General features: G+C 40.7%; 1 protein-coding gene across 1 annotated transcript in view; it reads right to left on the bottom strand.

The window, feature by feature from the left end:
• The window catches only part of SEC63 (SEC63 homolog, protein translocation regulator), a 60,221-nt gene that overhangs the window by 21,457 nt on the left and 16,684 nt on the right, over positions 1-22,080 (bottom strand). Inside the window, exons 2-10 of the mRNA XM_051613112.1 lie at positions 19,463-19,562; positions 18,501-18,615; positions 14,325-14,437; positions 11,826-11,887; positions 7,909-7,967; positions 7,096-7,146; positions 4,742-4,850; positions 3,073-3,167; positions 409-541 (exon numbers count right to left, since the gene is read on the bottom strand). Of these exons, the coding sequence (XP_051469072.1) occupies positions 409-541; positions 3,073-3,167; positions 4,742-4,850; positions 7,096-7,146; positions 7,909-7,967; positions 11,826-11,887; positions 14,325-14,437; positions 18,501-18,615; positions 19,463-19,562 (837 nt within the window). The remainder of the gene's footprint in view (positions 1-408; positions 542-3,072; positions 3,168-4,741; positions 4,851-7,095; positions 7,147-7,908; positions 7,968-11,825; positions 11,888-14,324; positions 14,438-18,500; positions 18,616-19,462; positions 19,563-22,080) is intronic.

Genomic DNA, 22,080 nt, shown 5'->3' with positions numbered 1-22,080 from the left:
ACAAAAACTGAAGCTCATACATATCCTGCCACTCCTGCTTTAGTGGACTAAAATAATCCAAAAATAATCATGCATGGAAATGTCTGAGAGCAATATTAAGTTTATCTTGGATTTCTTTACCCTAAAAAGCAAATACACTTCACATGCTTAACTTTTCATTTGGCTACAAAGAGAAAAAAATTATCAGTTATGTTTGTAGCCAAAAAGCATTAAAAAGTAGGATATCAGTATTACAGGGCTGTGAAGAGAAGGAGTAAATGCTAAGCAAATGTTTTCAAGAGTCATTGAAGTTGAAAAATTAAGTACACTGCAGAGAGATTATTGAGCAGAGATCCATGTAACTCCTTAATGGACAAGAATTATAAATACTGCAGCATGCAATGGATTTATCTGGGGAGGAGCCACTACCTTCTTCAAGGACCTCAGGAACTTTCATCCTGGCAAGGTGAGTCAACAGCAGAACTCTGGCTTTCAGGCTGTAAGGGCAGGTGAGTGGGGGCTCATTCTTCTTCAAGTTTATGCCACCAATTTCCCTGATTAGCTAAAATAAAAAAACCAGTTAATCCAGTAGCTATTTTGGTGCTAAAGAGAAACAAATACAGGAGCAGAATAGTTTACAAGGAAAAGAGTTCCATTCATAAAAGCAAGCTTTTAAGTAAGGCTGATTTTGAAAGCCTGATTTTATTCTGACAGTTGACTGGATTCAACCATATTTCTAAGGTATTTATATTAAACTCAACAAGCACTAGCAACAGGATCACCCTGAGACCTTTCACACCCCTCTCAGACCTAGTCAAGCTGCTCAGAAGTTGTCTTGGGTATCTCAGGAAGGAAGGTTATAAAGTCTGAACTCTCTGGTAGGCTGAAGATGAAGTGTTTTAACTTCAATATAAACAGCATCACCTTGAGCAAAATGTGTTCTTTATTCAGGGTGACCTCCCTTGATCCTGATTAGACCAAGATGTGCAGTTCAAACAGGTCTCTCCCAGCTGAATTTGGAGACCCTGGATGGAGAGACTGCAAAGCTGAGTAACAGGAGCTCATCATTTATAAGAATCAATGTCCCAGAAACTTCACTTTTGAGGACAAGGAGTCACCCAAGGAGAAACTGAGGTTCCAAAATCTCCAGCCACAAAAGGAAGTTAGGATATCAACAGCCAGGATAAGCTGGCCTTTGAGTAATTTTTCCTTACACCAGAAAAAAGACCTTCTAACAAGAAGTTCCTTATAAGCACATCCTGGTATAACACTAGACCATGATTACTAAAACTGATAGGAAAACTTTTAATAAAAAGTATCAATACTGGATTTATGATAAAATAGTGAAATAAAGCAGGATACACTAACAAAAATATTAGCAATTATTAGCAATACCCTCATATATTGATGCTTCAGAGCTACTCATACTGCCATGTGCTCAGAGGAAAAAGAAGGACACAGATGACAGTGATTACTGAAGTTTTAGAAATGGAACAAAATCCAAGAGTATTAAATGCAAGGTCATGCACTTGCACACTAACAAGGACTGTAGCTCAAAGATGGGAGCTTGTTAGCTGGCAAACAGGGGTATATAAGAGAAAAGCAGAAAATTTAGCAATCCCACACTAGTTGTATTAAACCACCGTATGAAACAGTTGTGGAAAGGAAGGTGGTGCAAGTTATTCCCTGCAGAGCTACAGGAATAGTAGTGCCACTGACTAAGGCACTGCTAAGACCTACCACAGGATCACCTGGTTCCCTGCTCATGGCAGGGGGGTTGGAACTTGATGATCTTTTAAGGTCCCTTCCAACCTTAATGATTCTATGATACTGCGGATAATTCTGAGCAGACCATTTAAAAAATAATATCCTATTCAGAAATGTATCAACTGGGAACAGGACCTCTTTCAGCATTTAGCAGCATGAAGGACATGAGAAGCCTTCTGGGAAAGAGGGGATTAAAAGACAACAGCCCTTTTAGTTCAGCAAATTAAAAGACAAAAAGAGAACAAATGGACTATTGCTTCTGTCTGTAAACACATTAAGGATACATACAGCAAGAATTGCTTAGACTCAAGAATAATGATGACAAAAACATGGGGATAAATTGATCACAAACAAGACTTCTAACCACTAGAACAGCAAGTTCTGGAACAGCTTCTCAGTAGGACAGTGGTTACAGGAAGCTTGACTGCCTTTTAAATACAGAATGATTAAATGTAAAGGGCTCACACAATGCCAGTGCTTGCAGCAGCACAGGAGAAGAACCGATCAGCAAGGTGATCTTTCCCAGTCATGTGCTCCCAAGCACAATGCCTGCTGAGAAACCACACCTAACTACACTTCCAGCTCCTTCTCTTAAAGTCCTCAAGATGAAAAAGAATTTGTAAGAGAGACAAAAGACAAGTAAAGAGGCATTTCCATCTATTTTCTTCGTGTTTATGACTTGAAAATTCAATTGTGTGCATGCAAAGCTTAAACCTGTAAGACTACTTCCCCTCATTTTGCCAACTCAAAACATTTCATTGGAGCATTTTGCATACTGTGCTTTTAAACCAGTCAGTTTCTGATAAATAAGACTTCCTAAAACTCTGCTAGCAATCATTGTTTGCCACAATTTGCATTATGGCACCTCTGTTGGGAAGACTTAATGGAAACAAAAATAAAAGGCAACCAGAGGGGAACTGAAATTAATGGAGGAATCTCTTTAAAGAGAATTCAGACATCAACTACTAATTTCATTTCAGAATTAACATATTTCACCAGATACGTGTTAATGATCTAGAAAAACTTTATCAAATGGCAATCACCACCTTATATGAATACTCAAAATTTATAAGGACTGACACACTAATTCCAGACTTAGCTCACTCCTCAAAAATATATTCAGTTTAAGCTAAGCACTGCCACCAATTAATGTTATCTTTCCATTCAAAATTAAATCAAATCTAGTTTCTAATTCCTATTTCTGAAAAGACTCAATTGCATCTCAACAAAATTAATGCCTCAAGAAGTTTAAGTCTCTTAGCTGGTCATCTCCCTCCTCTCATGAAGGGGTCAGCTATTCCCAAAACATCTCTGGATATGACTCACCTGTGGTATCTGAATGTTGTCTGCTGGTCTGCTTGTAGCATCTTTATTGTACTGAGGATCAAATTCTGATGCCCCTGCTAAAACCATGATCAGCCCTGCAGAGATAATTGGAGGCAGAGAGAGAAAATATCAGCAATATCCTATGCCAACAAGTGATTTCTTCAGAACCCTCAGCCATAAAAACCTCATTCCCACCCATCAGTAACTCAGGGTTACCTTTTTAACCAATCTGTAGGAGACACAAGGCAAGCCTCAAAGCTGTGGTTCTGAGCAAGGCTCAATATGAAATAATCTGCTGACAAGACATTTGGTGAAAGAGGAGACCAGGTTTGCAGTGAACTCCCTAAACTAAACAAGTCTCACCTACTCTCCCATTCTCACCTACCTGTCTGGAGAGGGGGAAAAGTGTGAGAATGACAAGGTAGAGAACTTAAACTGGTCTGAATTAATCCCACACACATGGATTTGTGTGTGCTGTGTTCTTTCTCTCCCAGACACTTAAATCTTTTCACAGACTACTCTCCACTTGCATAAAGTGAATGTATTTCCATATGTTGCTCTCCTAGACCTCTCTCAGTTTATCTGCAAAGCATTTGTTTGGTAGGATAAGGATATATCAAGAGTGGATGAGTCCAGCAAATGTAAAACTGAACAACAGTGCAATTCAAAGAGCAAGAGAACACACTTATGAACCCTTTTTAGAGGGTTTCTGCTTTTTTTTAAATTTTATTCTGCTTTTCAATTGCTCTGACAAACAATATAGTAAAAACCAATCTAGTATCATGCTAATTTTTCAGGCCCCTGACAGCCTTCAAATGGAAAGATACAGTTCTGTATCAACATAATACATCTTCATACTGCCCCAATAAAAGGTTTTTTAATTTCTTTAAAAGTAGACAGACAGGAAAATTAAGTATATAAAAAACTATACACGAGTAACAAAGGAACATGAAATTGACAGGGAGCACAACTTTTAAGCTGAAATTCAGCTTTAACATAAGAGCTAAGAACAGAGAATCAGAAATGGAAATTCATTCCTGATGACACAAAAAATTTATGACAACTCCCAGAAAATTCCCAAAGCCCATTTTGTTAAACTAACAGAAGGAAACACACAGATAGCAGCTATGGTCCTAATGGCCACAGAGCAACCTAGGATTAGCATGTTTTTCTGAACATTGTAATATCACCTTCTCTTTTTTTTTTTTTTTTTAATGTATATATAGGCAGACAAATATACATCCATATCATTCCCTCTCTCAAATACTCCATAGAACAGTTTGGGTTGGAAGGACCTTCAAGACCATCCAGTCCCAACCCCCTGCATGGGCAGGGACACCTCCCACCAGACCAGGCTGCTCCAAGCCCCATCCAACCTGCCCTTCAACACTGCCAGGGATGGGGCAGCCACAGCTTCCCTGGGCAACCTGGGCCAGGGTCTCCCCACCAACACACTCAAGGATCTCCTCCTCATGTCTCACCTCAATCTCCCCTCCTCCAGTTTTATGGAGCAATTTTCACCTGCAACTAAATGAAGTTTTTAAAAACACCCTAAAAGAACCAGAAACATCATTTTAAGATAACAAAGGCTCCTAAAGCAGAAGCATTTTAGCATCAGACTGAGAGTTCCAGATGAACACAACAACATTTCAAGATGCCTTTTACTCACGTTTCATGTCCATGTTCCGTGTTTTATAGACAAAATACGTGTAGATCTGAGTTGTCCGGATGAGAATCTGATCCCCGCTGTAACGTATCGATCGGTACCACCAGGAACCCTGACACGTGTCAGAACAACAACATTACATCAGCTAGCATGATCATAGAATGGTTTGGGTTGGAAGGGACTTTCAAGACCATCCAGTCCCAACCCCCTGCATGGGCAGGGACACCTCCCACCAGCCCAGGTTGCTCCAAGCCCCATCCAACCTGCCCTTCAACACTGCCAGGGATGGGGCAGCCACAGCTTCCCTGGGCAACCTGGGCCAGGCTCTCACCACCCTCACACTCCAGAATTTCCTCCTCATGTCTCACCTCAGTCTCCCCTCTTCCAGTTTTCATCCATTCCCCCTTGTCCTCTCCCTCCCTGCTCTTGTCCCAAGCCCCTCCCCAGCTTTCCTGGAGCCCCTCCAGGTACTGAAAGGTGCTCTGAGGTCTCCCTGGAGCCTTCGCTTCTCCAGACTGAACACCCCAACTCTCCCAGCCTGCCTCCAGAGCAGAGCTGCTCCAGCCCTCCCATCATCTCTGTGGCCTCCTCTGGACTCTCTCCAACAGCTCCATGTCTTTCTTATCTTGGGGGCTCCAGAGCTGCACACAGCACTGCAGGTGGGGTCTCACCAGAGCAGAGTAGAGGGGACAATCCCCTCCCTGGCCCTGCTGCCCACGCTGCTGTTGATGCAGCCCAGGACACGGGTGGTTTCTGGGCTGCAAGTGCACATTGCTAGCTCATGTTGAGCTCTTCATTCACCAATTCCTCCAGGTCCTCCTCCTCAAGGCTGCTCTCAATCCATTCTCCCCCCAACCTGTATTTGTGCTCAGGATTGCTCCTACCCAGATGCACGATCTTGCACTTGGCCTTGTTAAAACTTCATGAGGTTGCCATGAGCCCACCTATGTTAAGGAAGCTGCCCCAACTGCTTTTGCAGATACAGGTCTTCTCTCTCACCTACTCTACAGAACAGCATTCAGGTCAATAGAAGGAACTACATATCAGTGTTTTCCTCTTCTGTGTATCTGGATTCAAAGGGTGGAACCAGCCTCACTTTACTTTAGATGCCTACCTCAGATACAGGATGACTACAGCATAGTTAACTTTGGCTTCTTTATTGATACAGGAAAGAGAAACAGGCCCATTAAAGGCATGAATCATCTTGCATGTCTGCTTCAGAATGAAAAGATAAAATAACTTGCTCCATAAAAATGACTATTCCCCTTCTCTGACTATAGAAGAAATGTACTGTGACAACTCTGAATGCAGAAATCTACCCGTGGTATAGGGGCAAGAAGAGGCAGATTATTCTTTTTCTCTGCTCAGGACATTTCTTCATAACACCAGGAAGCATGTTTACTTTCACTGGAGCTGTGACAAACCTGCTATAAATCACTAAAAGTACATGTACACAAAAAAGCATTCACAGACAGCAAATGAAACCCAAGAAGGAAAGATGGGAAAAATATGTAGAGATTGTACCCTGGATTTTAGGCTTATTCAATAATGTGATGACATTTCACTGTCTACAGAAAGTCTCCAGTTATGCAGAAAGACTCTCAAAGAGAAGGGATAATGCCTGGCTAAGCCTCCACACCCAGAGATGCAAGCAGTTCCCAAGACCTCAGGACATCTTCTCAAATGAAAATCATCTTCTCAAGAACATGAAGGTTTTCTGAGTGTCAATTTTCTGAGACTTTCTTCATGTCATGCCCCAGATGCACAATCACTGGATAAGCAACATGGTTCAAAAGCAAGACTGTAGGGCAAGCTTGAGCCCTGGAGTATCACTCACTTAGCAATTGATTCCTCACACAAAGAAATCCCAAGGGCAGACATTTCGTAGTGTACAGAAGATCAATAAAAACTGAAGCTATGAAAACCAAGGCAGCCAGGAGAAACCAAAGCAACAACTTGTTTCACCTGCAGTAATCACTCCAGTGCCACCAGCCAGACACCCGAGTCTTGGCTCTACAGTAACAACACGGAATATACTCTTGAGTTCATCATATAACATTAATTTTATGTGATGAATGACAGAAGGTGCAAGGCAAATGACATAACTCACTCTCTAACTCTTGCTTTGTCTAATATTTTCCCTGCAACCCTCTCTCTATCATGGCACTGCATTTTTTTTTTTTTTTGGAAATTCTACAGCAGCTACATTTTTTCCATAATAAAACATCCACATGTGTTAAAAAAGAAACACTCACTCTCTCCATGAAAGGCAAGAATGAGCAACTCTACTTATGTCTAAGACAGCTTAGTTTACAGCTTGGTTACAGAGGGTAGAATATTCATCAGATAATACTTACCACAACAACTGGAAGAATAACCATAAATGCTAACCCATACACAAGCAAAACCTAAAGAAAAATTAGGAAATACAGTACATGAGACACTTCAGTTACTCAACACCACTCCTGTGTAATCTTTATTCCAAAATACAGTCAAGTAGTATTACCACAAGCCTACTACAGGTTAATGCAAGCTTATTGCATAATGCCTGTCATCATCTCTGAAGCACAACTTAAAAATAATGTAATCAGCTGGGGAGTGTTTAAATAAGGACTATCAGTTTAGCACAGTCATCTTTTAAATCATCCATGCATTGTCTCAGGTGGGTTTCTTTAATAATTTAAGAGTTGGCAGGAAAAGGGTGATGCAGTGGACAGGGATGATTAGCACATCAAAAGAAATCAGGCAGGTGAGCCAAGGATCTTACAACAACAACTAGGACAGAAAGAACACTCAGACACTGTGTGATTACAGCTTTGCTAGTAAACCAAACGGAACTACAGAACCCCAGTAAACCAACTGTTCCATGTCCATTTCTTTGCAACAACAAACACTTTCTAGCAGGGGTGACCACAGTACAGCCTCATTATCAGATCTGCAATTAGGTCCTTACAAGCCTATTAATACTTTACTCTCAAGAGGTTTTTACATTTAAGCTGCTCTAACACTTTTGACTCCTGAAATTTGCTCCACAGATGTGCATTTGGACCAAAGTCTTACATGGACCAAACACTGTGTTTTGACTAAAATGTTCAGGTTTAAGCACAAACATTTTAAGGTGAACACCTGAAAGTTCATCTTAAAATCTTGACCAAAGAAAGCTGACTCACCAAAATGGAATTTTTCTGATCCACAATCCAAGCTGGCAAAGCTATACCAAAGCTTGTAGCTGTAGGATGAAAGAAAAGAAATTCACTGTCAAATATTAAATAACTGTTTTAAAGTCACATTAACCCTAACAAAAAAAAAAAAATCCCAACAAAACCACCAAGCCACAAAAACATCCTCATGTTTATCACTTCAATAAGCAAAATTCCAACAAATTTAGCAAAATCAAAAACCCAATTAGAAACAGACTCAAGTATTCAATAAAACAACAAGACTTAAACACAACACCTGAACACCAAAGATTTTAGCTACACATATTGCAGTGAAATAGATATGCAAAATGTATTAATATATGAAAAAAATATAAATATTTTAAAAATTGAAAGATTTATGAGCTTTGCCTTGTAGAGTTTTCAGCAGTTTCAAAACATATAGTGCAGTGAATACATGAACTGCAAGAAAACTGTTTGAGCAAATTAATTCTATGGAAAAAGTTTTATTAGTTTGTCACATCAGGGAAGTGATCAAAATGGTAAAAACAAAATCTTCTGCCACTTCAAGTTTCTGTATGATTGGAATGAAACACTTTTCAATTCAAAAGGACTTAGGCTGCAGAAAATAGAAGACGATTCTCTTAACAGCAACATCTACAGGACACAGATCTGAATTAGCATAAAACAATCCAGAGGGACCTTGACAGGCTTGAAAAGTGGGCTGGTGCAAACTGCATGAAGTTCAGACAGGCCAAGTGCAAGGTCCTGCACCTGGGTCGGGGCAATCACAAGCTCAGATGCAGGTTGGGTGGAGAACGGATCGAAAACAGCGTGGAGGAGAAGGACTTGGGGGTGATGGTGGATGAGAAGCTCAAGATGAGCTGGCACCATGTGCTGGAGCCCAGAAACCACCTGTGTCCTGGGCTGCATCAACAGCAGCATGGGCAGCAGGGCCAGGGAGGGGATTGTCCCCTCTGCTCTGCCCTGGTGAGACCCCACCTGGAGAGCTGTGGCCAGTTCTGGAGCCCCCAACATCAGAAGGACATGGAGCTGTTGGAGAGAGTCCAGAGGAGGCCACAAAGATGATCCTTGGGCTGGAGCAGCTCTGCTCTGGAGACAGGCTGGGAGAGTTGGGGTGTTCAGCCTGGAGAAGAGAAGGCTCCAGGGAGACCTGAGAGCACCTTCCAGTGCCTGAAGGGGCTCCAGGAAAGCTGGGGAGGAGCTTGGGACAAGGGCAGGAGTGAGAAGACAAGGGGGAATGGATTAAAACTGGAAGAGGGTAGATTTAGATTAGACACGAGGGAGAAATTGCCCAGGGAAGCTGTGGCTGCCCCATCCCTGGAAGTGTTGAAGGGCAGGTTGGATGGGGCTTGGAGCAACCTGGGCTGGTGGGAGGTGTCCCTGCCCATGCAGGGGGGTTGGAACTGGATGATCTTGAAGGTCCCTTCCAATCTAAACCATTCTATAATTCTGTGAAAACAGCTTTTCTTCAGACACTTTAGCTACCTATCCCAACAGAAAAAAGTCCTAGGAAACAAAGAATTAAAATTCAAAAACTCCATACTTTCTAATTTCATAGGGCCTGATTAAAAATAACTGAACAAACAAAAACCAAACACAAAAGCAAGACCACAGCAAACCAAATGTGCTTTCCTCAGTTCCAGCAGGTATCAATGAAAAATATTGCCTTATAAAAGGCCTGACTAGGATCCCCTATGTAGTTAGATATTATTCTGACACTGTGTCCAACAGGTTGTGACATCCATCAATTCAGACAACCAGATATTATGCACAAACCTACCATGACTTCTATGGAGTTAAGTTGGAAACTACTATTTGTTGAGACTTCAATTACACATGTGAGCAACTTGACCACAGCTGAGGCTTAGGAGGGAGTTCAGAGTAACACCCAGTGAACTTAACACATTAAGTTAAAGGAAATGCCCAGCTCTGGAGTAGAGTCTGGAGACTCTTCCCTATCTGATAATGGTAATAGATTTTTGGAAGAATGTACTAAAATACTAAAAATGTGTCTTTTACAGTTGGTATCAATATCAATTTCCTACAATATTTCTGACCTTTAGGACTGTATTTTCAAACTGTTCCAGATCAGAGGCAGTTCAGTACAAAGTTCTTTCTTTTCTGGTCTGAGAGTCTCCTTGCCCCCATCCATGCTGACTGAGCTGAAGCATTAGCAAATACCAAGGCAAAACAGTCTAGCAAAACTGCCTTACTTTATTAAAAGCATACCTTTTAACTTTCTGGGTCCCCTCACCTGCTTTTAAACACTCTCCAAGTTATTTTGCACATTTAGGATTTTACATTCAGTAAAGAAGAAAGTCATTATGAAGTCAAGAAAATCCTGTTTGTCTGCCTTTGACCAGAGAGAAATCCTGCCTGCTGTTCTTGCTGGGCACAGGGGGTGGGATGTACTTCATCTAACTTGGTTAGACACATCTAACACCAGATGTGCTTCATCTCATCCCAGAATACCTCCCTATAAAGGACTTTTCCCATTCTTGGACTACACAGAACTGAAAACCTAGAGTGCCTAGCTTAGATACAGATTTTTACACTGAAGGTGTATAAATGAAAAGATGAATCTCACCAAGTTAGAAAGCAAAAGCAAAGCATAGAATTCCAATTCCCCCATAGTCTGAGTTAGGGTTTCAGAACAGCAGGAGGCTTCACTCTAGCAGTAAGAACTGTTGTCCTACCGAAGGATGATTTTATTTTGCCCTTTGGGAATCCCCTGAGTCCCTTCAGTTTGTTAAAGCAAACTGAGCCAACCACAGAAGGATCTTCATGTCTTTATATTCCCAGCTTTTGGCTGAGTTTTCTTTGAAGTCACAGCTTCAGGTCCATTCAAGGACACTGTCATATTGTCTGACTTGAAACCCCATGCCTTGGCAACACTAAATTAGTAGCCCATGTATGCAAAAAGCAGCTGAGCATCAGGAAAGGTTCTAGGAAAGCTATTTGTGCATATACCAGGCTAAAATGTACAGCTTTGCTGATATTGTGACAACCTTTCTGAAGCAAGATCTTGTTTGTATTTTGCAAGAGGAGAAACAGAGACCTCCTCCTTGCCTGGTGAGGAAACAAAGTGAAGCTAGGAGGTGATTTGTTACACTATAAAACACAGTGGTTAAAGAACTGAACCATCAGAAATGCCTTTGTCAGACTATGATTTAAGTGGCATGGTTGTTTTTTTGAAGAGAAAGGAAAGACTTTTCCTTTGAAACATGGGTTCAGGGGCTGGGTTGTTTGTTCCCTTTTAAATTCAGTTTGAATCATTTACTGTAAAACATTAATATTTCATAATCAGGATTATTTTCATGTGGCTACTTGCTCAGGAACAACCCACCTCAAGCTGAAGGTAGCATACAGCTACATTCCAACAAATAGAAGCCTCCAGCAAATAAAAGGCAGGTATGTGTCCAGCATTTATTTCAACACATGCATATCTTCACTTACATCCATTTGAAGTGTGTTTCTGGGTAGTTGTTAATTTTTCAATATACATTTATAAGTATCTGATCATAAATACTAAGAAATGTTTTAAATTGACAGGTTTCTGATGAGCACTATTCTGTTTTTTGCTTATGCCTCCTTTTAATTATGGCAAGTCTCTCTAAATATTTACTGAAGCTGACTAATTAAAAAAACCAGAACAACCAACCCTTCTTTTTTTTTTTCCCCTAATAAGCCATTTGAGAAATGTGAAAGGAAATTCTTTCCTGCCTTTCCCTCCCAGCATCACCCCAGAGCCAGCTTCACAAGCAAAGAACTGATTGGATGCATTGCTTCAAATCACAGGAGAAAAGTTACTCTACAGAGTAACATCTGAGTGATTCTGAAATGATCAGATATTACATCACTCAATGTACAGAAATTACAGGGCTTCTGTTATTCATAATTGTTACCTTGTGGTCCATCTGGATTACCAAATTCTTCCCAATTTTTTCTTGATTCTTCATCAGTTAAGCTGGTTTCAAAGAAGAGACATGAGGTTAAAACAGAAGTAAAGACATTTCTCTGAATCATTTCACATAAAGTTTTAAAAGTGGCACTTCTACTATTCTCCAGAGATGGTCTGATGAGCTGAACAGCTTCTGCTGTTGTTTGCATGAACTCTGGTATGACACAACACTGCTGGGTTCCTTCTTGATACACAGGCAAATCCCTGTAGCACATGGACAGCAAAAAGAAATCAGACACCTAAGGGGCACCCTCATACAGGAGATGGAACAATCACATCTCCCTTTCATGAGGGTGGCTGTGCACCCACCAGCAAAGAGCACTTCCCAATGCCAGGTTACAGAACAGCCAATCTTGAAAGAAAACTAAGGTTGAAGATGTTATCTCTTTTTCGGAAGGAAGGTGAACATGCAATATGAGTCACAGCAGAAGTTGTCCACGTGGGCTTTTAATGCTCTCATTTTAGACTTTTAGCCTTTCATAGTGTGTGGTTTTCTACTTTTTTAGGTTTTGCTAGTTGTTGTTTTTTTTCCTGGAAATGCCTAGTTTCATCTTTAGGAAGAGAGAAAGAAATTAAGACACCACCTCCTGAATTTTACAGTTTCTCTGCCTGTGCTGTAGTGACAGTTCCTTGGCAATAACAGACCATCCCAAACTGAATTCTGTTACTAGAAGGAAGAACACTGCTTCAGGGAACACCACCAGGCATGCACTATACAGAAGATCGTCTCACAGAAGAAACTCAATGAACAATTCAGACATCCCCTGATAATTTCTAAGTCTCACATTGGTTACAAGAGATGTTGCAGGAGTTCAGAAAGCAACACCAAAATGTCCTAGTGAAGAGACTTTGACCACGATGCAGGTATGTTTAAGCAGAAAGTATGATTTCAAAACTGCTCAAGTGAGCATGGTGCCAGTTCTTCAAACCTTCCCCCACAGAGGACTCTCAAATTCAGGGAAGTCAATCACCAACTTGCTAGCTCCTCTGGTGATGTGACTGACCAAGTAAACCCCTACAATGGAAGAAGGCTCAGAGGGGCAGGGCAAGGGTGATGGGCCATGAAGCTCTGGCTGTGACCCACTGCAAAGAGGCTGACTCTGTCCCAATACAAAGGGGACCAGAGGATGGCCTTGGTTATAAACACTCATCAACAGTTGAGCAAATCAACTGATGGTGTAAATGTTTCTTCCCCAGCACATTAAAAAGTATGAATTTTTCCTCCAGTTGGGAAGTCCAGCATGGTGGAAGTGCAAACCTGGCTCAGCACAACAGAGTATAAAAACTGGACAAAATTAGGGAAAGAATTTTAAAAAGAACTCAAGCTGGCTTCAGCCCACACATGCCTTCCCAGCACCTAGGGGTGCCCAGCAGCATGACAGTGAGCTCCTTAGGGACTGGCAATGGGAATCACGTTGGTACTGGGATTGAACTGTGTACTGAAATTTGTATATTTTGCCTAGTCTAGCTTACAAAATATACCAAACACACAACAGAAATGTATCACTCTGATAAATCAGGAGTCCCATGGAACATCAACTGTCTTCAGAGAAGCAAATCTGACATAAAACATTACATGCTTCATACATGGAATATCTATAAGACTGGTCTGAAAGAACTGGACTTTGACAGATCTTTTAGAGTAGAAAAGAATATAAAGCTGTATTAACATTCTGTGTATTACAAAACCCAAGCCCACATCTTGATTATGGAAAAAATTCAATAAAAAGGGATCTCCTTTATGCTGAATTCTAACATTGCACATCAGCATCTCTCAGATAAAAAAAATGCTCCAGCAAGAGTAAAGCCAAAAAATACTCTGGAGTAAAAGAGGATTCATGGATTCAGCTTTTGAGAACTATATGGGTATATGAAACAGTCACTGAGTGAAAAATCAGGACTGCAAGACAAGTGCAAATGAAAAGGGACATGGGGGAGCTAAGAGAAAACCAAGTCAGAACCAGAATGAAACACCTTTGTCCCTAGATGGGAACAGAGTTAAAACACTGTCTCTTCCTCTTTGGTTTTATCACCAAGTGAAATGAACAGTGTATGTGTTTTCTAAGCAATGCTTCAGAAACCCTGCAACAGGGTTGGCTGGTTAAAAACCCCAACAGCCATTTTGTTCTTGACAGGTCACCTCGGAGATTTAATATGTCCTGCACTGCAAACTCTCTTCCTAGCCAACATGGAAGTTTAATACAAAGACCTAGCACCTCACAGTATTCTGACAGCAGCTAAACAATTGAGTTATCCTTCCTAACTTGTAAAAAAAGAGTATGCATTAACTGAGACATGTTTCGACTTTCATTACACACCCAAACACACTTTCCCTGGCTGCTTTGGTCACCCCTGCTATTACCCTAGAGGCTTCCCTCCCCATAATATCAAGTTCCCATGTTTTGTAGGCAAAAACACCAACAACAATCAAAACCCAACTTACGCTGCATAGGCCTTAGCAATCCTCATGAACATCACTTCATCTCCTCCTTTATCTGGATGGTATTTTAGCGAGAGGGCACGGTATTGTTTCTTAATCTCTGATATACTTGCTCCCTTCAAAAAGGAAAGTTTAGTAAGTACCTTAAATCAAATCCATTCTTCTATATCTGAAGATCTTCTATCTCTGAACTACTTATTGAACTAAAGAATTCTAATCTAATATATATGATATGATCATGAAACTACATATGTACTTATGGAAACATTATTATTTCTCTAATACCATTTTATAACCACTACATTTTTTCAACAAGTTACAAGTTCTAGTCTACCAAAGACATTCAGGTGGCTGGGTATTGTGTTGGGTTTTTTTTCTGGAATATCTTGTCTATCCATCCACAGGAAAAAAAAAATGCAAGGCTGCTTTATCTGCTTGATAAATCCTGTATTTCCCTAAACATATTCATGAATACGAGGAATTCTCACTTGCAATATTCTTCTATTTAAGCAGAGAGATCATAGATCAAGTATGATGGTTCACTTGCAGACATAAATCTGTCAGTCACCAGGAACAGTGGATTGCCCTGCCACTTCAGAATACCTTTGACTAGAATCATCCTACCCATAAATTATTTCAAACTCCTTGAACAAAGGGAATACATTACCTATACCTGACAAAGAGATCCATTTTTACTCTACTACAGCATGTTGTTAAATGCCACCAACACAACTCCCTGTGCATTAACTTTCAGGTCAGTCTGTGAACTCCACTACTCAAGAAAACCCACAAAACTTGATAACAAGCACAGATAAAGTTTTTCTACTGAGCTAGCTGCTGAGTTTCACAAAACCATTACCAGGGGCCTTTGCAGCATTTTGTGGCAGACAGGCCTAGCATGCTGACCTTATTTGCATAATTAAAAAACTTCTTGGGGGGTTAAGATGATGGCACTGTTTCAATAAATTTAAACCAGAAAATATACTACTCTGAGGCTTCATTTGCTGTACTCTCTTTTATACACTGGGTCTACCATATTCCAACATATTCCAGCAGCATGCCTGGCTCACTTAATTCACAGGATCAATTTGCTCCATAATAAACCAGACTTCAAGTAAAAAGAGTCATTTCCAGACTCAATGAGGAATGCCAGAGGAGTAGCAGAAGCTGGAAAATGGAAACAAAAACAACCCAACAGGTTGCTGGAGAAGAAGAGATGGGTTTTCATTGCTCATATAAATGCTGCCCATAACAACAAAAAAAATTTTTTTAAATCCTGATTTTTCTTTTCTCTCATGCATGTGATCTCTGAAAAGCTGATGACAAATTTTTCATCTACCATTAATTGCTTTCTACTCATTTTCAAAAGCTAGGCTAGAGGTTAGGTCTGACTTACAGAAATGCTTAGCAGCCTAGGACAGCTGGTATCACTCTACTTGGAACACAGAGCTTCCCTGGATTAACTACATGCAAAAAAAAAAATATTAGGGTACTGATTGTCTATCTTAAAGAATCATAATCAGAGTTGAGCTTCATCTTTCTACCTTAGATCTCACCTGTAACATGGCAGTAGGGACACTCAATAAATCAGTAATACTACCTGAGCACCTTCTGTATTAGTGAACTTGAGTGACGTGCTCCAAAAAGAGCTATTTTCTATTCAAAACAAATCACTGTTATTTTGATTAAAACAAGGTGCACGTACATTATCTGGATTATGTCTGTGCTGTAGCTTTCCTCTGGAGGAAAAAAACCTCTTGTTACAAGCTGATATGCTAACATAAGATTAATAAAAAACCACCACCCTGACCATGGTGTGAATGCAAATCAGCAGAAGAATTCCCATTTACCAAAAGTTTTGAGGGCTTGTCTGCAGCCCCATCTCTTGTTATTTTTAAAAAGTTCAGATTTAAGAGCAACATTTCCATTATCTAACAACACTTCAACATCTGCCTCATTTCCACATCAGCAGGGCTGGCAACAACTCTGAAGGTTCCACTTGAATTGTAACAGAAACATGCTGTTAACTTTCATGTAATCTGTACTAGAAGTTTTTCATGGGGATTTAACAGACATCATCTGACAGCACAGAGATATAAAACACAAACACACTCTGGAATCTTTGACTCTGTTTTGAGCCCTACTCCAAGTATCTTCACAGCCAACTCTTCGTTCCCCCTTTTTAACATCTCTGGTTTTAATTCAGCTTGTCTTTTTGCTCCATCCCTCTATCAGTTCTGGGAACATGCCAGGATTGGTTTCTTCACCTGGATGAACTGCACGTGTCTTGAGCCCGTGGACAGGTTTTCATTAATAAACATTAAATTACAATTCACTCCATACATGTTTCCCCTCAGGGTTGTTAATTGTGGAAATTTGCCAAAGACGACAAAAAATATCCTCTGATGACCTCATCCCCAGCCTGATTTGTTTAACCAAGGTTAACTCAGATACATGAACGTTTAAACTGCACAGTTCCAGCAGATTCCATTCACCAGGAAAAATTTATCTTGTTCCTGTGCGTCAGTGAGAGAAGACAAGTCAGCAATCAGTCACTCACAGAGCAACTGAATAAGGAGGTTGAATATGAATAACTTGCCTCCACACATGACAGGCAGGTCTTGTTCTACCCGTCTAGCTAGAAATTGGCTGCAGTCACATCTCTGCTACAATGGTTTTCATAAAAAGCAGCACCAGTGATGCTTCTCCTTACGCTGGGTAAGGGCTGGAGCAGCTCTGCTCTGGAGACAGGCTAGGAGAGTTGGGGTGTTCAGCCTGGAGAAGAGAAGGCTCCAGGGAGACCTTAGAGCACCTTCCAGGGCCTGAAGGGGCTCCAGGAAAGCTGGGGAGGGGCTTGGGACAAGGGCAAGGAGGGAGAGGACAAGGGGGAATGGATGAAAACTGGAGGAGGGGAGATGGAGGTGAGACATGAGGAGGAAATTCAGGAGTGTGAGGGTGGTGAGAGCCTGGCCCAGGGTGCCCAGGGAAGCTGTGGCTGCCCCATCCCTGGCAGTGTTGAAGGGCAGGTTGGATGGGGCTTGGAGCAACCTGGTCTGGTGGGAGGTGTCCCTGCCCATGCAGGGGGGTTGGAACCTGACGATCTTCAAGGTTCCTTCCAACCTTTAACAATTCTATGATTCTAGGCTGACCAGCAACAACACTAACAGCACGTGATGCAAAGTGATGTGTTTGTTAATGTGCATGTACATTAGCTCTCCAACACTAACAAGACACATCAAGTTCAATCAAAATAGGTACGTTCAGAGTTCTTCCGTATCCTTGTGTTGAGCTGTATCCACAGGGTATTTCCTTACATGGGAGAGTAAAACACCTCAGACTTCAGAACTGAGAGGATGACCCTACTGCTATTCAAACAAGAAGTTTTGTATCAGAAAATAATTAACATAAGCAGAGAACTTGCTTGAGGTATTGTGGTTAAGATGAAGAGCTTGACAAGACTAAATAAGAGTTTAAGACATGTCCAGGATGTCTGTTTGTCTCCTTGGGATATGTAACTTCATATATAAATTTTCAATCAGACCTTCAATACAAATAAAGCACTGCAACTGTTTTCTAGCTAAACACTTATGTCTTTTTTTTTTGGTTGCAGTTTAATAAACCAAGTGGCTGGTATCACTATTTAGAATTTGTTGTTTACATTCACAAAAGCAACTGAGATTCAAGGTAACCTTTACTACACCAAAATGTGTATCACCAACCTTTCATTTACAAGGAAATATTGCCACAAAACAACTTAAATCAAATTAAGCTCCATTCTTGTTTATACAGTGTCTTCAGCAACATCCCTAAAAAGGGGTATTGAGAGGACTTTCACAGGGTGCACAAGGCACAGTGACTTCCGTTTTGGGGGGGGAAACAACATCACAGTTTAGATTCAAAGTAGATTAAAAAAATCCAACTTATTATATTAAGAAAGCCATTAGAATTTTAAAGGAGTTAGACACAGAAACTATAAATTAGGACAGATCTAGGAAATTAATACCTAATGACTGACTACAACAAGCAGCAGTAGCAACTTTCAGATGCCAAAAAAGAACAAGACCACTAGATACATTCACAGAACTTATTTCCTTTAAAAAAACAAGTCTTAAATTTGCTCTCTAGACATAGAATATACAGTTATCATGGTACAGACTGCTGAGAGATGTTATGACTTACAGGATCCAAATGTAAGACCTCATAAGGGTTGTACTCTTGATACTCTCTGTCTGTTTTGGAAACTTTGTATGCAAGGAACAAAAATAATGCCCAGCCAGCAAGGAGGACTATTTTCCTGTTTGGAAAAAAAGAATTTTTTAAGTATACAAATCTACAAGCCTTAGTGTAATTCTACAAATAACATAAAAAGCCATTTGGTATCAGTCTTCAAGACAAAATATTAAAATAGCAGGAAATTTTAAAGCAGCTATGAGAATTTCAGTTATAACACCAACTTTGACACAGATGAAAAAGTTGCTCTGACTTCTAATTAATTTCTTTTCTCTTATTTTTTTTTATACAGGCAAGTCACTATCAATAAAGACTCCTTCCATTTTTTAGTTCTCTGTCCTCAGCAGGTATACAACTGTATTTTCTGTTTTTAAAGGATGACTTTAACCTGATCCCAGCCAAAGTCAATGCTAAAAAACCCAAAAGCCTGCAACAGAAGGCATAACAGCAGAATACTTTGAGGGTGGGAGTAATAAACAAAGAACTCAGGGAGATAAAGCCATTCACTTTTAACATACAGATTATTGCTATTGTACACCTGAATGTATATGTTTACATATTAAATATTTAAATCAAAAGACACCACTAGTACCACAAATTTCAGAGGGAGGATTATCTTTTGGAACAAATAAATGCACTGTTTACTCAATTATTAGTGCTGAGGTTCACTGGTTTCATTTAGCAGGTATTTTGTAAAGGACAAACAGCATCCATCTTGATTTCAAGCACTACTCAATAATAGTGATCAACTATCAATTATTCAAATATAGCAGACTGCAAAGGTCTCTTCTGTGACACAAAAGCCATTATTATGTAACTAATTCCAGCTGCTTTGGTTTAAAAAATGTATTTTTATAAAAATAATGTTAGAATGGCTTTAATGGAAAGTCATGCAAATGAAATGTACTTACTTTACTGTAGGAATTATGTTCTGTTGTGGTTTTAACAGTCGCAAACGATACCACAAACATCTTCCGTAGACGTTTCTTATGTTCTTTAATCGAATTTGCTCTACAAAAATGAAGAGAAACATTGTGATTAACCAACCTGATCAAAAGCAGAACGCCAAACATGCTCACTGCAACCTGGAGTAAGTAGTCCAAGGTCAGTTAGAGGACTAGCAAAAGGTTGGATGGGGCTTGGAGTAACTTGGTCTGGTGGGAGGTGTCCCTGCCCATGCACTAGATGGATCTTGAAGGTCCCTTCCAACCCAAACCATTCTGTGATTCTGTGAATATAGGAGGAAATAATGTTTTTATCCATTTAAGTGACACTGCACACCCATAAACATAAAAAGTTGGTCAGATTACTCTGACCAATCTACTGCATTTTCCACGTGCCACGTAGCAACCCCTGTGAACACAGCCACACCTGCCAACCCAGCCTCTGCCTGGCTACTGAGCACCTGCAGATTTTACACCTGCCATTTTATACTCAACTTCAGCAAGTTCCTCCTTCCAGTATGTCAGCTAGGGTGTGCAGGACAAACAAACAAACTCCCAGAAAAACTAACCTACTTGGAAAATCTTTTTCTCTCTACAACTTAAGAGTGCAGCCAGAGCAACAGTTATTTCAATTCAAAAAATTCAAAACACGATGCACTTTCCTCCTCTTTGTAACATCTGCTTTTTGTAAGTTGCCTTCATTTAGGTTTTTCCTGTTCAAGGGGGAAAGGAAGGAAGAGTAAGATAATAGCTTCTTGTAAGCCAGTAACATCAGTCCTTGGCAAGATAGTATATGGATTAACAGCAACTAGCCAAACAGATTTTCTCCCCAGTCCTTTCAGGAGAGGACGGGGCTGGAAGGAAATTGTATTTACACTGTCACCAACACTGTGACACAGCATGGAAGGTCTCTCTGTCAAGAGCGAGTCCAGAGGAGGCCACAAAGATGATCCTTGGGCTGGAGCAGCTCTGCTCTGGAGACAGGCTGGGAGAGTTGGGGTGTTCAGCCTGGAGAAGAGAAGGCTCCAGGGAGACCTGAGAGCACCTTCCAGTGCCTGAAGGGGCTCCAGGAAAGCTGGGGAGGGGCTTGGGACAAGGGCAGGGAGGGAGAGGACAAGGGGGGATGGATTAAAGCTGGAGGAGGGGAGATTGAGGTGAGACATGAGGAAGAAATTCTGGAGTGTGAGGGTGGTGAGACCCTGGCCCAGGTTGCCCAGGGAAGCTGTGGCTGCCCCATCCCTGGCAGTGTTGAAGGGCAGGTTGGATGGGGCTTGGAGCAACCTGGGCTGGTGGGAGGTGTCCCTGCCCATGGAGGGGGCTTGAACTAGATGATCTTGAAGATCCCTTCCAACCCAAACCATTCTATGATTCTATGACTTGAAGCATGTTTATCTTTTAACTAGTCCATCCATAGCATATGCAAGCTGACCCAGAAGTGACTTCTGAAGTGAGGAAGTCACTGTAATCACCTTTCCTGCAGAACAGTAAGACCACTTGCCCCTTTTCAGATTAAAGTAGAAAGAAGAAAATAATTCATCCTGTCTCAATACATTTCAATATTGCTGAGGAACAAAGTGACTAAATTAGCCAGCTTATAAGATTGTGAATTATCTAAGTGCAGGAATTATATTAACAACTTGGATCCAAACCACATGTCTACCATATCCTAAGAAGTATTAAATGTCAATTTTGCACTTTTAACAAAGTGATGCCTTCATCTTAACTAAAGCAGCAGTTATGATACATGGAAATACTTTTCTTTAGCAAATTTCTAAAGGTGATTGGGGAAGCCAGTGACAACCTCTGTTTATTCTGAAGATACTGGAAGGTGGGATATGGTGCTCAGTGACCCACCTGAATTTCTAAGCAAGCATGCAATTCAGATATAACATCTAGAACTTCAGCTTGCAGTCAGCAAAGGTGACTCAGGTGAAAAGAAACATGACCATAAATGCCAATATTGTATTCAAGATCAACCATGACTTTAGATTTAACCTGGACCAGATGTGAGCACAGGATGGTATTTCTAATTCTGGCTGATTTGGCCAAAGTACAGAGTGGGAGCATAGATGACATCTGGCCACCTGCAAATTAGTAAAGCAAACCAATATTAAAGCTTGCAGGGACAAGGTACCAGAACAAGTATATCAGCTTTTTCTGAACTACTCAACTCTATAAAGTATATCTATCCCAAAACTCAGTGTGACATTATATAGCTTGATGGGATTCCTTGGGAGGATTTTATTAGTAGTCCCATCACCCCCAAAGAGGGAGAGATGGAAATGAGGATTTTGCTCTCTACAACTACCTGAAAGGAGGTTGTAGCAAGGGGGCAGTTGGTCTCTTCTCACTAGTAACTAGAGAAAGGGCAAGAGGAAATGGCTTCAAGTTACACCAGGGGAGGTTTAGGTTGGATGTTAGGAAAAACCTTTTTACAGAAAGGGCCATTAAGCACTGGAACAGGCTGCCCAGGGAAGTGGTTGAATCACCATTCCTGAATGTGTTTAAAAATCATATGAAGATGGTGCTTAGGGACACGGTTTAGCAGTGGGCTGGTAGAACTGGATTAGCAGAGTCAGGTTAAA

This window comes from Apus apus, chromosome 3 (assembly GCF_020740795.1).
Source record: "Apus apus isolate bApuApu2 chromosome 3, bApuApu2.pri.cur, whole genome shotgun sequence".
Lineage (NCBI taxonomy): Eukaryota > Metazoa > Chordata > Aves > Apodiformes > Apodidae > Apus > Apus apus.
This window is presented reverse-complemented; position numbering and strand designations above follow the sequence as displayed.